At 32.9% G+C, this 15,612-nt stretch overlaps 1 protein-coding gene across 1 annotated transcript in view; it reads left to right on the top strand.

Moving 5' to 3' along the window:
* Positions 1 to 5,216: 5,216 nt before the first annotated feature.
* Positions 5,217 to 15,612, top strand: part of LOC114330854 (protein kinase C-binding protein NELL2-like) — a 514,828-nt gene continuing 504,432 nt past the window's right edge. The window contains exon 1 of the mRNA XM_050651463.1: positions 5,217 to 5,534. Coding sequence (XP_050507420.1) covers positions 5,486 to 5,534 — 49 coding nt within the window. The 5' untranslated portion in view covers positions 5,217 to 5,485. The remainder of the gene's footprint in view (positions 5,535 to 15,612) is intronic.

The raw sequence follows: 15,612 nt of genomic DNA, 5'->3' as shown, positions 1-15,612 counted from the left end.
CAACAAGGTGGGAGGAGCAACAAGCGAAGTAGGGCTGAGGATTAATGAAGAGAAGACGAAATATATGTGTATAAATAGAATGACACGAAGAGACAGGATAGGACAAAATGTGACGGTCAACACCTTTAATTTCGAAAGAGTACAACGTTCTAAGTATCTGGGGGCCGTAATCACAGCTGACAACGATGTTACTGAAAAAATAATAGACAGAATCCAATCAGCAAATCGCTGTCTATTCGCACTGGATAAGCTTATAAAATCAAAAAATCTTACAAAAAGTTCCAAGATCAAAATCTATAAATCCATCGTCAGACCGGTAGTAACATATGGTTGCGAAACGTGGACCATGACCAAATCAAACGAAGAAAAGCTCAGATGTTTTGAACGAAAAATACTTAGAAAATTTTTCGGACCTCACCACGACATTAACACAAACCAGTATAGGATCAGAACCAACTTCGAATTAAAAGAACTCTACAATGACACCTATATTTTCCAAGAAATTAAATCACAGCGACTAAGAGGGGCAGGCCACGTGCACAGACTTCATAACGAGAGACTTGTAAGACTGGTATGGGAGAAGTTTCCTACAGGCAAAATACCACTCGGACGTCCCAGAATGCGATGGAGAGATAACATCCAAGCAGATCTCCGAAAAATGAACATCCCATTTGACTCTAGGTTGAAGGAAGACCAAACAAATTGGAAGAAAGTTGTACAGTCAGCCAGGGTCTACCCAGGGTTGTAGGGCTACGTGATGATGATGATGATGATCTCGGAGGTATCTGGTGCATAAGGTGGAACTCGTCGCCTAGAGATTTATGTTATAATCAAAATAAATCAATAACCACTACTCGGGAGTTTTGGTGGTCGCTGAGCATGAATTTCATGACGGCGATGGTCTCCGTGGTACCTGGTGCCCATGGTGGAACTCGCAGTCGGAAGTTTTATGTTATAATCATTCAAAATCAGTGAATAACTATTACTCGGAGATTTTGGTGGCCGCTGAATATAAATTGTTCATTTTAATTAAACCATGTACCTCTGAGACCATCGTCGCTATGAAATTTGCGCACAGCGACCAGCAAAACCCCCCGAGTAATTTAATGATTGTAACATAAAACTGCAGGCGAGGAGTTCCACCCTGGGCATCAGGTACCTCAGAGACCATCGCCGTCATGAAATTCGTGCTCAGCCACCACCAAAACCTTCCGAGTAATGGATATTGACTGGTTTTGAATAATTATAACATAAAACTCCAGGCGACGAGTTCCAACCTGGGCACCAGGTAACTTGAAGACTATCGCCGATATAAAATTCGTGCTCAGCGACCACCAAAACACCACGAGTAATGGATATTGACTAATTTTGAATGATTTTAATATAAAATTCCAGGCGAGGAGTTCCACCCTGGGCATTAGGTACCTCGAAGACCATCGCCATCATGAAATTCGTGCCCAGCTTACCCCAAATTTTTCGAGTAATGGTTATCGACTAATTTTGAATGATTATAACATAAAACTCTAGGCGACGAGTTTCACCCTGGGCGCCAGGTACCTTGGAGTTCATCGCCGAAATAAAATTCGTGTTCAACGACCTCCAAAATCCGAGTATAGAAACTGAACTCATTTCCGTCAGTATTTCCTGAGTTATAAATTTTTCATTTTCCATTTCTTCGAGATGCACTTTGAATGCATTTTTCTTATGGAAATTTTCATCTGCCGGAAATCAATTTAGTTCACAAACTATCCTAACACTTACCTGAATCGAATAGAAAAAGTTGAATGACGATCCATCTTACTGCACAAAATTCCTAGGTTTTGGGCTTTTTAGTGCTTCGTTGCTTCGCCTAGATCGTTATAGAATATTTTTATAAAAATCGTTGGAAAAAGTAATAGTAATGACGTTATTAAGAACATTAAATGCACCACCAAAACCACCAAAAACATTGATCTTAATTGTGAAGTTAGATCACGAATTTAACAATCCATAGCAATATTTAAACATTTGCAATTTACCTACGCAATTCATCTCTAAAGTTAAACAAAAGATACAAATCGGTTAAAGCAATGTACAATGGAACAATGGAACATCGATAAGTTGGATTAATCGGGACCGCGGCCGATCCGGCTTATGGAAAATCCGGGTTAGCCGGAGAATATGGTAAAAATTAATAAAATACATATAAATAATAAACAAATACACATTATAATTGCAAAAACATAAAATACATATGTAATGTATAGTTCTTACATCTAAATTACGTACAATTGTATACAGTATTGTTCATTTCTCGGTTAAAATCTTAGTCAAACTGAAAAAATGTTTGTTTTGTCTGATGAAAATCGGTCCGGGTTGGCCGGACTTTCGGGTTATCGGAGGCCGACTTATCGGGGTTTCAGTGTATTCTGTTTTATTTTATGGTCTAGAAACGCGTACCTGGTTTACCTTTAACAAATTTGTGTTATTTCAAAAAATGTGAACATTTCATGCTAAAAAAATGCTAGAGAATTCATGCTAAGTAGCCTGAACAAGAATGCTAAAGATTTCATGAACACGGAACATGTTCATTTCATGAACAGTAACACGGAACACATGAAAATGGGAAAAGAAATGAAAGAAATGAAATGAAGAAATGATAGACCTGGAACTATTATTAAAAATACTATAGACAAAAACGGCCTTGGAGATCTTATCGCAACCTTGAGTAAGATATACTAAAATTAATAATAGAAGATAAAATATAAGGAAAACGAGCCCAGGTCGTCGCCAGTACTCATGGCTGAAAAATTCGACTGTGCCAGTAGGAGCATAATTAGCATTACATACTAGATTTCAGCAAAATTGACAGACGTTTTATACAGGTCGAAAAAATAATCACATGCCTCTCATAATAAGATAAATATTGTTACGACAGTTCCATAAGATTGATCCCATATAGAAAATGTCCCTTGATGAAAAATAAGAAGCATTAAATTTAGAGAATATTCGAGATGTAATCGAAAAATCCAGAAATGTCTAGTGAAATCTAGAATGTCGAAAAATTTGTATAAAACTAGAGGGTTGATATTTTCAGAACAGTAGTATAGGTACTAATAATTCAGTGTTAGAAGTTTATAGTTGTCGGTGTGTTAAAGTGTTGTAAAGAAGTCGGTACTTCAATTAATTGATTTTAAACCAGTGTAACAATATAAACAGATTATTTAACTAAGTCATTTGACAATATTAAAAATAGTTGTTAAGATATAAGGTTTTTTATTCTCATAGGGAAGTTATGAAAAAAGTACATGAAAAAAATAATGGATACATACTCTAGTGTTACCCATAATTTGATATTTTAATTGCATATTATACAGTGAGGACGTTTATGTTGAAATAAATCCATTTTGTCGAAAACGGGCGATTATGGAGATAATCCCGAAACAGGTCGATTTTTAATTTTAAATTATAATTTTTTGGCAAATATATCATACTAGTTACGTCATCTAATTGGGCATGGTGACATAATTGATAATTTTTTAAAATGAGAATAGGGGTCCTGTGCAAGCTCATTTGAAAGGTTATTCAATTCTCTATTTAATAATATAAACATTAACATCATTATTTATACGGGGTGGCCAAAAAGATAATTCATGAATTAAATTAATTGAGACAAAAAAAAAAGAAAAATAAAAAAGTAATTTAATTCAAAATACAATTTGCTGCTGTCAGAAAACAGAAAAAAATGTTTATTTGACAAATAAATATTGCTTTTTGCTTAAATTAAATGTTCAAACTGCCAAGAGGTAGATGGGTAGCAGTTTGAACATTTAATTTCAGCGAAAAGCAATATTTATTTGTCAAATAATAGTAGTTATTTATGTACCAAGTCAGTAAAGTTACTCTTTATCGAACGAATCTGATATTATGAGCAGAGCGGGCATAGCGAGCGAGGCGAATAACAGACGAGTTCGATAAAGAGTCTTTACTGACGTGGTGCATACAAAATTTTATCGCCAACAATTTGATATTGGTTTTAACACTTTTTTACAATTTACAATTTAAAAACTTTTAAAATTTTAGACGTCATAATAATTTCATGACAGTGATGACAGATAACTTTTTCAAGATGGCCGCTCTCGATTTTTAATCGATAGTTATCAATATTGAGTAATTACTAAATCGGTAAAGTTTTAATTAATTTTATATGAATATAATTACAAAATACGACAAAATTTTAGTTTTTGGCATAATCTTAATTGATAATATCGCCAATTGTGTACAATATTTTTAATAATTAAAGTAAATAAATTTTAAGTTCACTCAAATACTCGCCATTCGATTACTGCCATCGACCACTTACATTCAATCTCAGTTAATTTGATTAATCGCGGCAGGTAAAGTAAAATTCTTCTTTCAGTGCAATATAGTGTTACTTTGCTGCCGAAAATGAGGGCAAAAGAGTACAATAATGAATGACTTTAGTGACGGTTGGCGATAAACTTGTTTTCCTGTTTTCTGACAGCAGTAAAATGTATTTTGAATTAAATAGATTTCATACATTCTTCTTTTTGAGTCAATTAATATAATTTAATAATTTTTTTGGCCATCCTATATAAATAATTATCTGGTTTATATTATTGAATAGAGAATTGGATAACCTTTCAAATGAGCTAGTACACGACCCCTATGTTCATTTAAAAAAATCGTCAATTATTGCGTCGTCTTGCCTAGGTAGATGATGTCACTAGTATAATATTATGTATATATATAATATGCCAAAAAATTATAATTTAAAAATAAAAATCGAATTGTTTCGGGGTTTTTCTCCAAAATCGCTCATTATCGACAAAATTAATTTATTCCTACCTAAACGTCCTCACCGTGTATATAAAATATCCTAGGACAAGATTCAATTTTCATACCTTTATATCTAGAATAAAAATTTGAACTTGTTCTTATATAAAGATCTAGGGATTAATTCTTGTACTAAATACACCAGAGTATTTACTTCTTTTCAGCAGGAATGTTGCAGATTAGACCTTAGATGAAATCTAAAGCAATGTAACACTAGAAGAAAAAACAAGGGTTTGAGAAGTTGCATCAGTTTTCTTAACAATTTTTCCGCAACGTAACAGTTCCGAAATACCGCAACTCGTATAACGACCCCTATCGCCTATTTTTCACGGCGCGCCGCGTTTCAGCGCTTTCAGTAGTGTCGATCAAGCTGGCGGCGAAAGAGATGCGTGCGCTTTCCTCGATTTTAGTAAATTTCATCCAGTAACCATGTGTGTTGCCAACAGAGACGTTAGACACGATTGAAATTTCGCCGACTAGCCCCGTATAGCCGTAAGAGAGGTGTGTAAGAGTGTTGCATAGGGGGTTCCGATTGTCACTTGTCAGTATCGTGCGTGTGTGTGCTGCTGCGGCCCGAAAAAATGGGCCGTACGACCGGGGGTTCTCCCTCGGGCTAACCAATTTTTTTTGTGGGCCACGGAAATAGGCCATGGCCTTTTTGATAACGGCTTGGACCACCCTGCTGTGGCTAGCCTCAGGTAAGGACCTATTTCACTTACATCTTCCTTGAGTCTTCACAGGATTTTCTTTTGCACTAATTCCTGTTTGTATTCTTAAAAAAACCATGTAATTTTTAAAATTTCAGCAGATACCCATAAAATATTTTTTATAATAAATATAATTATAGAAACTACTAAGAATAAATTATTTTTTATTGGGTTACCAATTTTATAAAAATATTTGATCCAAATTTGTTTAATTTTTGATTTATTTCAAAATTAAATATTTTTGCAAGGATAAATTAAACAACTATTAGTTTTCTTCATTTTTCAATAGCTTAATCTTACTTTATTATATTGAGTTCAAAAGAAACAAGATTAAAAACTAAATTAATATTTTGATTTGATGAAAAAGTATATTTTTGAAAAAATCGTGTCACTCTTCATTTTATCATCTGTTTTCAACATAACACTTATTTTCACCATTTTTGTCCTTAAAATATAGGTGTAAAAATATTAAGTGATTGTCCTGTAAAGGCTGGATCTTAGACATGCAGTAAAATAATATATAAAAAGAATTCACGAAATTTATTAGCTGTTGGTAGTTACACCGATAATTAAATCAATTTCATATTAAGTTGTTTTTTGCGAGTACTTAATTCTCTAATGCGTTAAGGGGATAGGTGCAAAATAAAGAAAACTAATAAGTATTTTGAAAAAATTAAACGCAGAATGAAAGATTTCATTATTACCGAGGGCCGAAAGGCTCTGAAAACTTCTATGTTTATTTTAATAAATTACAGGGCAGAAAAAAAAAAACGAGAAAATTTAGTGTGACTTTTAATTTCAAATATTTTATTCAAACGAAACTTTTTGTTTACTCTAAGGGACTTTCGGTCCTCGGTAATAATGTAATCTTTCATTCTGCGTTTAAATTTTTCAAAAGTATTCATCAGTTTTTTCAGGATTCTAAAAAAAAGAAAGCATTTAAATTTTTTTGCGCCTAAACCCTTAAGCATATTTTCTAGTATAATACATCTATCTTTTACTACATTTTCTGTCTTTTTTCGATCTCCATTCAGTCAGTGGCTCCTAGGATGATAAATCTGGAAGTTGACAGTTATTGAACAGGATATTAGAAGTTTCATTCATATTAGAAGTATGTATATTCATTTCTGATATATGCATTTAAATCGACCCAAAAATTCTTCGTAATATTCGAAGATTTTTATAGTTTTATCAATATTTATCATTTCTTATGTTCCCTTTACTTCTTTTCCCTACTTTTTAATCTAATGCTCATTTTTTTCGTAAATTTGTATTTTTTTATTTAAATGACTTTTAGTTAGATGTAATGACATTCATTCGTTTTTTTGTGCGTCACGGAAATAGTCCATGGCCTCTTTGATAACGGCTTGAACCACCCCGCTGTAGCTAGCCTCAAGTAAGGACCTATTTCACTTACATCTTCCCTCAGTCATAACATGATTTTCTTTTGCAGTAATTCCTGTTTTTATTCCGTAATTTTTCAAATTGCAGCAAATATCCAGAAAATATTTTTTGTAATTAATGTATGTATGGGAACTACTAAGAATAAATTAATATTCTTGGGATCTAAGTGTATGTGTTTCAATGCCTGTATGAGTTTACCATGTTGAACTCTGTCGTCTGTTAAACGCTTTTTGGAAATCTGTATAACATATGAATACGTTTTTATTATATTCCATGCATTTTGTAATAGTACCGTCATTGCGCACGATGCCTCTCTTGTTCCCATTTCACATTCCACCTCTAAATCCAAACTGTGTGTTGTCTAATTATTCTTCACATTTTTTATATAAAAATATGCTGTTGAATAACTTTGAGTAGTATTTTTAAAGTGTGGCTCATAAGGCTAATTAATCGGTACTCATCGCAAGATTTGGGATTATTTTTCTTGGGTAAGGGTAAAAAGATAGATTTTAACCATTCATCAGAGATTTCACCGTCGTGGTATATTTTATTAAATAATCCCAGAGAACGGCAGTTCTCGCCAGTGGGGCACAACCCCCGTACATGCGACACTATATTATTATATACACGAAATTTTCGATTTTCTAAATCTGACTGAATTAAAAATTGGGCCAACTCCCATCTTAAAGTATAGGAAAAGACTCGCCCATCCATATATCAACCATCTATTTTGGCCCAAGGGTGTGGATTGTACGATCCTTCCCATTTAGGCTCTGTTTTTCGTTCTCGTCCCCAAAACTTCCAAAAATTTCGAAAATTTAAGTCCGACCTTTGCGGCTTCTGATAGTACTGATAATTAATCATTACCTTTCCAACGCATGTTTAATTTTGAAAATCGGTTATGCCATTCAAAAGTTACCGAGCTCAGAAATTGTATTCAATTTCTATTTAAAAAGGGAAACATTTTTGTATGTATGTGTGTGGAAAAGTTACACCGATCTGAATTTTTTTTCTGTGTTTCAAGAAGAGATCAGGCCCGATTCAGAACAGGTGTAGTTTGTGACTTTCAACAACCCATAAGCCAGCTATAGAACTGGGTAGGTACAAAACGACATATTTTTGGGGGTGTATATCTTAGGTTTAAGGAGAGAAAAGAAAACCGTAAATACACCAAATCAATAGTGTTGAGTTAAGCTTTCAAATGGTAGCTAAGCAGTTAGGATCAGACATACACACGTCTGAGTATAGCCGAAAAACTAAAAAACTAAACTTTGAAAATTTTGGTTTTTCGACAATTACTCAAAATTTCAACCTACGAATTGCGCTAGTAACTGAGCGTTTGTAGGAGGACTCTAGGTGCGTATAGCCGTGTATACCTCATATCTCAGAAAATCGAATTTTTTAAGTTATAGGTATACTTCATAAATGTGTCCAAATCTATTTCCTATGGGAAAAACGGTTTTTCAAGCTCAATAATTCCTGTAATACCTTCAGTTATCATACTTGACCTTGGATGCATAAGATACTACTTGTCAATACGTTTAAAACTTATGTTTAGGTATCAAAATCGGTTAAGCCATTTCGAAGTTATCAAGGTTCAGAGTATAATTGCCTGTTTCACCTCTGATATCAGAATTTTTAGATTTTTATTAGTGTTTCATTTATTTCTTCCCTATTATCTTTAAATAAGTCCTTGATGTATTGCTCCCAAGTTTGTTGTTTTCCTTTTTCTGATCGAAGATTTCTAATGAAGTTTCGTATAACTTGTATTCTTTTCCGTGTATTACCTGAAATTTCTTTTAGTTTCTTATGTAGGTTATGTGTGTTGTGTATCATATTAAATTCTTCTATTTCTCTGCAATTTTCTTCCATTTAGCATTCTTTAGCTTCCTGCGTTTCTACTAGTTTCTTCATTTGCTTGTAATTTTTTCTTTATTTGAATTTTTGTATTTTCATTTTTCTTCTATGAGGTTTATAATATCTGGTGTTATCCAGTCTATTTTAAACGCTTTTATTTAGTTCAATAGTTTGCGTCAAATCTTTAGACGTTAATTTGAGTGTCTTTTCTCCAATGCAAATGAATGAAAATTTGCAGACATATGCATTCGCGGGAACAATACACGAAGAATCAATAAAATTTTTTTTTATGTTTATTAATTGTTTAAATGAAAAAAAAACGATCTTAATGGAAAATGTTTAAATCCTCTTGTTTTTACAATGTAAAAACTTGAAACTTTTACGTGTTGTAGCTAATGACATGAACTATACATAATTTCACTTTTTACGTTAATTGTTTACGTTATGCTTCATAAATAAACAATAAAGTTTCAAATTTTTTGCCAATTCCGACTACTTTTCATGTTAGTACATCATATGTTTTATACATATTTTAAGAAACATGACGATATATTTTAATGTTTGAAAAGTGTAAGACTAAAAGTAAAAAATAAAAAAATATGAAAAAAATTTTTTTAAGAAACGCTTTTCTTTAGTTAGACTAAAATTAAAAATATTATAAAAAAAATCAACTAAAAAGTAAAAAATAAAAAAAATTAAAAATCTAACACATTCGTTAAAGAAAAGCGTGGGGAGAAAACCGTTTATTCGATGAAGATGTGCCGCGCTTTTCTTTGACGAATGTGTTCGATTTTTTCAATTTTTTTTATTGGTATAATATAGTTCTTTTTTACCCACAAACATTTCCCCAGTGTTAAGTACTGCCGATTTCATTTCATTCCAGGCCACGTTCCAGGCACTATTAACAATCTTTTTTAACGCTTCTGTGAATGCTGGTGCAACTGCTTCATTTATTTGTTGTTGACATTTTTCACCCTTAAGCTTTCACAAATCTAGTCTCTGAATTTTACTCTGAATTTTTCTGTTGTTTTCTCAGTTTAATGTTAACGTTGGCAAGAAGTAGATTGGGGTCAGAGTCCGCATCAGCACTAGGATATGATTTAACGCTTTTAATCCCGTTTCTAAATCTTTTGTTGACAAGAATGATGTCGATTTGGTTTCTTAACAGATTATTTTCGTTGTTTCCTGGTGCTCTATGTATAAAGTCTCCTTGGTGGTAATTGATAAAAGGTGTTTGTTATGACTAGTTCTTTCTCTTGACAATATTGTACTAATCGGTCTCCTCTTTCATTTCTTATTCCTAGACCATAATTCCCTACAACATCTTATACTTTTCTTTTACCGACTTTGGCGTTGTCGCCCATTATTACGTATTAGCACTAAAAGTACCGGAAGAAATAGATTTTTAAATATAGCACCTAGAGACTTGCAATTTTTGCATTGTATTCGGGATGATATCAGGAGAAAAGTCTATAGAAAAATGGGTGGAAATGCATAATTGCATTTTAGAGTTCAGAAAATGCATCCAAAAGTGCATAAATATGTCAAAAATATGCATATTAAGGGCCAAAGTTTGTTACTCAGGGGATTTTTGGGGTCTCTGAACACGACTACGCCATCAGAATCAACCTCCGGAGCACTTGGTGCCCAAGGTCACTGCTAAGCCATGTCATCTGTAGATTCCAGGGTTATTGGCACTAAATTGATGCAAAGAGATTACTTGGAGGTTTTTGGAGCCGCTGAACATGAATAGGCCATCAGAACCAACCTCCGGAGTACCTGGTGCCCAATGTCACTGCTATGTAATCTTCTGGAGTGTCGAGGGTTTTCGGCATTAAATTGATACAACAAATAGATTACTCGGGCTGTTTTTGGAGTTGCTGAAAACGAATCCGCCATCAGAACCAACACCCGGAGCACTGGTGTCTAGGGTCACGAAATATTCTGGAGTTTCGAGGGATTTCGACACTAAATAGATGCAAGCAGATTACACGAGGAGTTTTTGAGGTTACTGATCACGAATACTCCATCAGAACTGACTTTCGTAAGCAGCTGATGCCCACGGTCACTGCTGAGGTAGGTACGTCATCTTCTGGAGTTTCGAAGGTTTTCGTCCTTAAATGCATGAAAATAGATTACTAGGTGGTTATTGGGGTCGCTGAATACGAATACGCCATCAGAACTGACCCTCGAACCAACTGGTACCCAAGGTCACAGCTAAGGCATGTAATTCTCTGGTGTTTGGGGGGTTTTTTGGCTACCAGGTGCACCGGCGGTCGGTTCAGATGTCATATTCTTGTTCAGCGCAGAGGTGTAACCAGGACGATTTTAAGGGGGGGTTACGTCTACTTGAAGGTCTCTGAGGGGTATGGAATAATAATGGTGTTAAGCGTATATATCTCAAAGTACATCCAAAAGGAGGGGTTATAACCCCCAAAACCACCCCTGGTTACGCCTATGGTTCAGCGACCCCAAAAAGCTCCAAGTAGGTAATCTGTTTGCATCAATTTCGTGCCGAAAATCCTCGAAACTTCAGATGACGTGCCTTAGCAGTGAACCTGTGCACTAGGTGCTCCAGTGGTCGGTTCTGATGGCGTATTCGTCTTCAGTGGACCCAAAACCCCCCCGAGTAACAAAATCTGGCCCATAATACACATATTTTGACATGTTTATGCACTTTTGCATGCATTTTATGCCCTTTGAAATGCAACTATGCATTTCCACCCATTTTTCCATAGTAGACATTTCTCCTGACATCATCCTGAATACAATGCAGAAAGTTGCATGTCTCAAGTGCTGTATTTAAAAATCGATTTATTTTGTGCTAAATACCCTGATCTAATATGTATTTCGTTCATTTGGAAGAAGAGTTATAACTAAGAATTTTCACTTTTTCAGTAGAAAGGTTTTAAGATTCATATTAGTTTCTTTTATTTTTTTGTGCAGTGTTTATTGATATTATAGGATTTAATGATTGAGTATGATAGATTTCTGATCTTTTTATCGCTATGACAAATTTTTTTTAAGATATCAAGTTTAGAAAAAAAACTTAGATATAACCTTCTTGAATAAAGAAATATTATCTTTTTAAGACACTATATTTGCTTATAAAATTACATTTTAGGAATTCTATTAATAAAGCATTATTAAAATGCCATTATATCAATTATGATTTAATAAAACTTATTAATAAAACATTAAAATCGCATTCTTTACGCAACACAAAATGAAACATAAAGCAATAATAGTAATAATTGTTTTTCTTTACAAATTTTTGTGAAAACTTAAATGGTACATACACGCTTAAGCGGAAAAGGTGATTACGAGCAACTAAAACTGATTTTGAAAATAAAATTGGCCTGTTGAGTATGGTATTGGCCAAAACTTGGCTATGCTCAATTTCGTTCTATTCAAACAGTTAAATAATAATAATATTTTTTCTACACTAGTGCATTTACGCGATATTCCCCACCCCGTGGGGTAATTTCAACGCACAGAGTGGGGCAATATCGCGCGTTCAAAATTTATGATAGATTCTATGATATTTATGTAAATACGTATTAAAAAAACACAAAATATTTGCAAACTGTTTAAACAAATTTTTTAAACAAACATAAAGCTTAAACTTTTAATTAAAACTGCGCAACAAACTTATTGTCTATTTTGATAAACAATTATTGGTAATATAAAAAAATAAATTAATAACATAAGCTAAAATAGGCCCAAATAAAAGCCATTAATTAACAAAATCTATGTAAAGTAGAAAAAAAAAGTATTATAAATATTTTACCACATATCTCAACACGGGTAAAAACCGCGCGGTATTTAGGCTAAAACACCATAGATTTACACAAACTCAAAAACAACTAAATAAGTTAAACATTTTGGCTTACCTTGCTTATTTTGTCGTAGCAAAATATTATAACGGCCACGTTGCAAACGGATAAATGCATATTAGCGCCACGGGTGTGAACTTTACAGAATTTGCAATAATCGACATTATTTGGTTGTTGACCGCTAGAGATCAGCACTAGCCGAAATTTTATAATAATTCTCAGAGAGCGAGAAACATGGTGCGCGGTATTCCCCGGCGCGCGGTATTCCCCACCTTCCCCCATTCAGGAAAATATTGCGTTTCTCTATTAAAGACAACAAGCATTTGTTGTTAAATTAAATTAATCCTTAAATAATACTACAGTTTAATTTATAATAATTTACCCAATGCAAAAAAAGATATTTCACATACCTATAACAAAATAACTTTGAAAAATAAGGTTACATTTCACAAAACTACTTTTTACGCACATTATATTGCTTCTTTTTTATGATGAATTATCCAAAGAAAGTTACATCTAAGAAAGTATCCTTCTATCAGAACATACTGTTCACTTTTAGTATTACATTTTTTAAGAAAAATTGTTATATCTTTACTTATAATTCTATATCCCTAAAATAAATCACCCTTTTAATTAAATTAACCTATTTTTGTCTATTATATTCCAAGATATAACTGTATTCTCTAAAGCGAATAACGTTCTGTAGAGAAAGGGGAAAACCAAAGAGTTACATCTGCCATCTCTCGGAGACTAGTGTACTTACACATGTAATGTAACTATTTTTTCCATAGTAGAGGTCATTATTTGGAAGGTATTGTTGCAATAAAAACTTTAACATTTTGAGATGTAACCCTCTTCTTCAAGATGAACGATTTATTACCGACATTCGTGAATTTGCCTTTTAAGAATATTTATTTTACATAGATGGTCTGTTACCGAGATACATTTTAAGTTTTTTCCAGTGTTTCCGCTTTCTACTCTTTTATAAACGAGACTGATTTATTATTTGGATACATTATTGTTGTTTTATTTTGACAAAATGATCACTAACTTGTCAGAATATCCGTGCACTTCAGATGGAAATTTTCCCTGTCCATTCCTATATATTTATTCCTGCAGATATATACTAAATATAAAAAACAAAATACACCCTAATCGTACTTCAATATCACACTAGACTTTCCATTAATAATTGAGTTGAACAAACTAAATTACATGGAGATTCACAGTTAAGTGGGACTCAATCTATCGACCTGTCGATAAAATGAAATTACAGTTACAATCTTTAAATACTCACCAACATTTTAATCCGGGGAAACAAGTAAAATAGACCCTCTTCGGGACTTTGAATATTCCAGATATCTCACAACTTGTTTTATTTATTGTAAACGTATAGGAAGAAAACCTACCTGTTTTCTGCCGAGAGTTCGGAGCTTTTGTCGATTTTTTGCACCCCATTAAAAATCTATATACAGGGTGATTGATTAGTGTGAGAAAGCTCAGTAGATCCGCTATAGTAATAAATAGTACTAAAAGTTAATATATCAGAAATTGTAGCCAACTTTAAACTTCACATTATAAAATTAGAATATTACAGGGTGTATTACCGGGATGAGAACATAGTGGCAAACCAAACTTATGTTTTTTTTAAAGAACACCCTATATTCTATTTTATATTCCAAATCTTTTTGACTTCTCCATTATAAAAATATAAAGGTTTATTATGTTATACACGGTATTTACAAAGTTATAACCAATTTTCTATGAAAATCGTACAGCTCCCTGTATAAATAAAAATAAACAAATCAGCAATGGTCTATTGATGCTATATTTTTTATGGATTATCATTTTTTTTTAGAAATGGTTGATATTGCTAATTTTCTTTATATCGAATACAGGGTGAGTTAAAAAGCAAGTACATTATTTTCTCAGTAATTTTAAAGGAAACCCTATATTTTATGTCATTATTGAAAAGAACCATTACCTAACCGTACTTTAATTTTTATATAATATTCCCTATGTCTAAATTTGTTAGTTTTCGAGATATTTTGATTTTTCACAGCAAATTATTAATTAGGTGTCTAAATTTTTCCAAATTGTAAGTAAGCCATGACTCAATTGTCTAAAACTGTTATTAAATAGTTAAGATGAATTTTAAGATAAATAGTTAAGATGAATAATGTTAGTTAAGAATTTATCATGAACGGTTCCCTGAAAAACGGCAGCCCACAACAGCAAGCTTTGAAAAATTGAAGGATCGGTTTATCTAATCGCACTGGTTTAGTTATGTATGACAAAGACCGTTTTTTGTAAAAACATTAGTCACAAAATAATAAAGATACAGTAATTATAAGCGTATCAAATATTTAAGTTTAAGAGTTAAACTATCAATAAGCGAATAACTTACGCGATTTATAGCGCTTGCTCCGTTGTCGCTCGTGCTCTAAAAATCGCGTGCGTTCGCAAAAAGCATACTTCACGAACTGTTTCATAAATAAATATTATGAAACAGTTCGTGAAGTATGCTTTTTACGAACGCACGCGATGTTTAGAGCACGAGCGACAACGGAGCGAGTGCTATACATCGCTTAAGTTCGCAAAAAGTACTTCACGCACAGTTTCATACAATATTTTATCTATGATGAACAAATAAAAAACTGTAACTCTTCGTCACTGGAATTTATTTCTATTCTACACCGAGAGAAAAAAATTCTTGACATAAAGAAACTTTATTAATATTTAAGAAAGATCGACTTGGCATATTGCCTAAGAAATATATCTTTGTATGTAAGATATAATTTTCTAAAATATTTCAAATAAATTCTACTATAGCCAAAGAAATATATCTTAAACATGATTGAACTATCACTTTCTGGCAAACTTCAAATCCATTTATCAGAAAGAAATTACACTTGATGTTAATTAATTTTATTAGTCATAAAAATATATTTTCTACACATTAGAAAACTATT

Source organism: Diabrotica virgifera, chromosome 5 (genome assembly GCF_917563875.1).
Source record: "Diabrotica virgifera virgifera chromosome 5, PGI_DIABVI_V3a".
Lineage (NCBI taxonomy): Eukaryota > Metazoa > Arthropoda > Insecta > Coleoptera > Chrysomelidae > Diabrotica > Diabrotica virgifera.
This window is presented reverse-complemented; position numbering and strand designations above follow the sequence as displayed.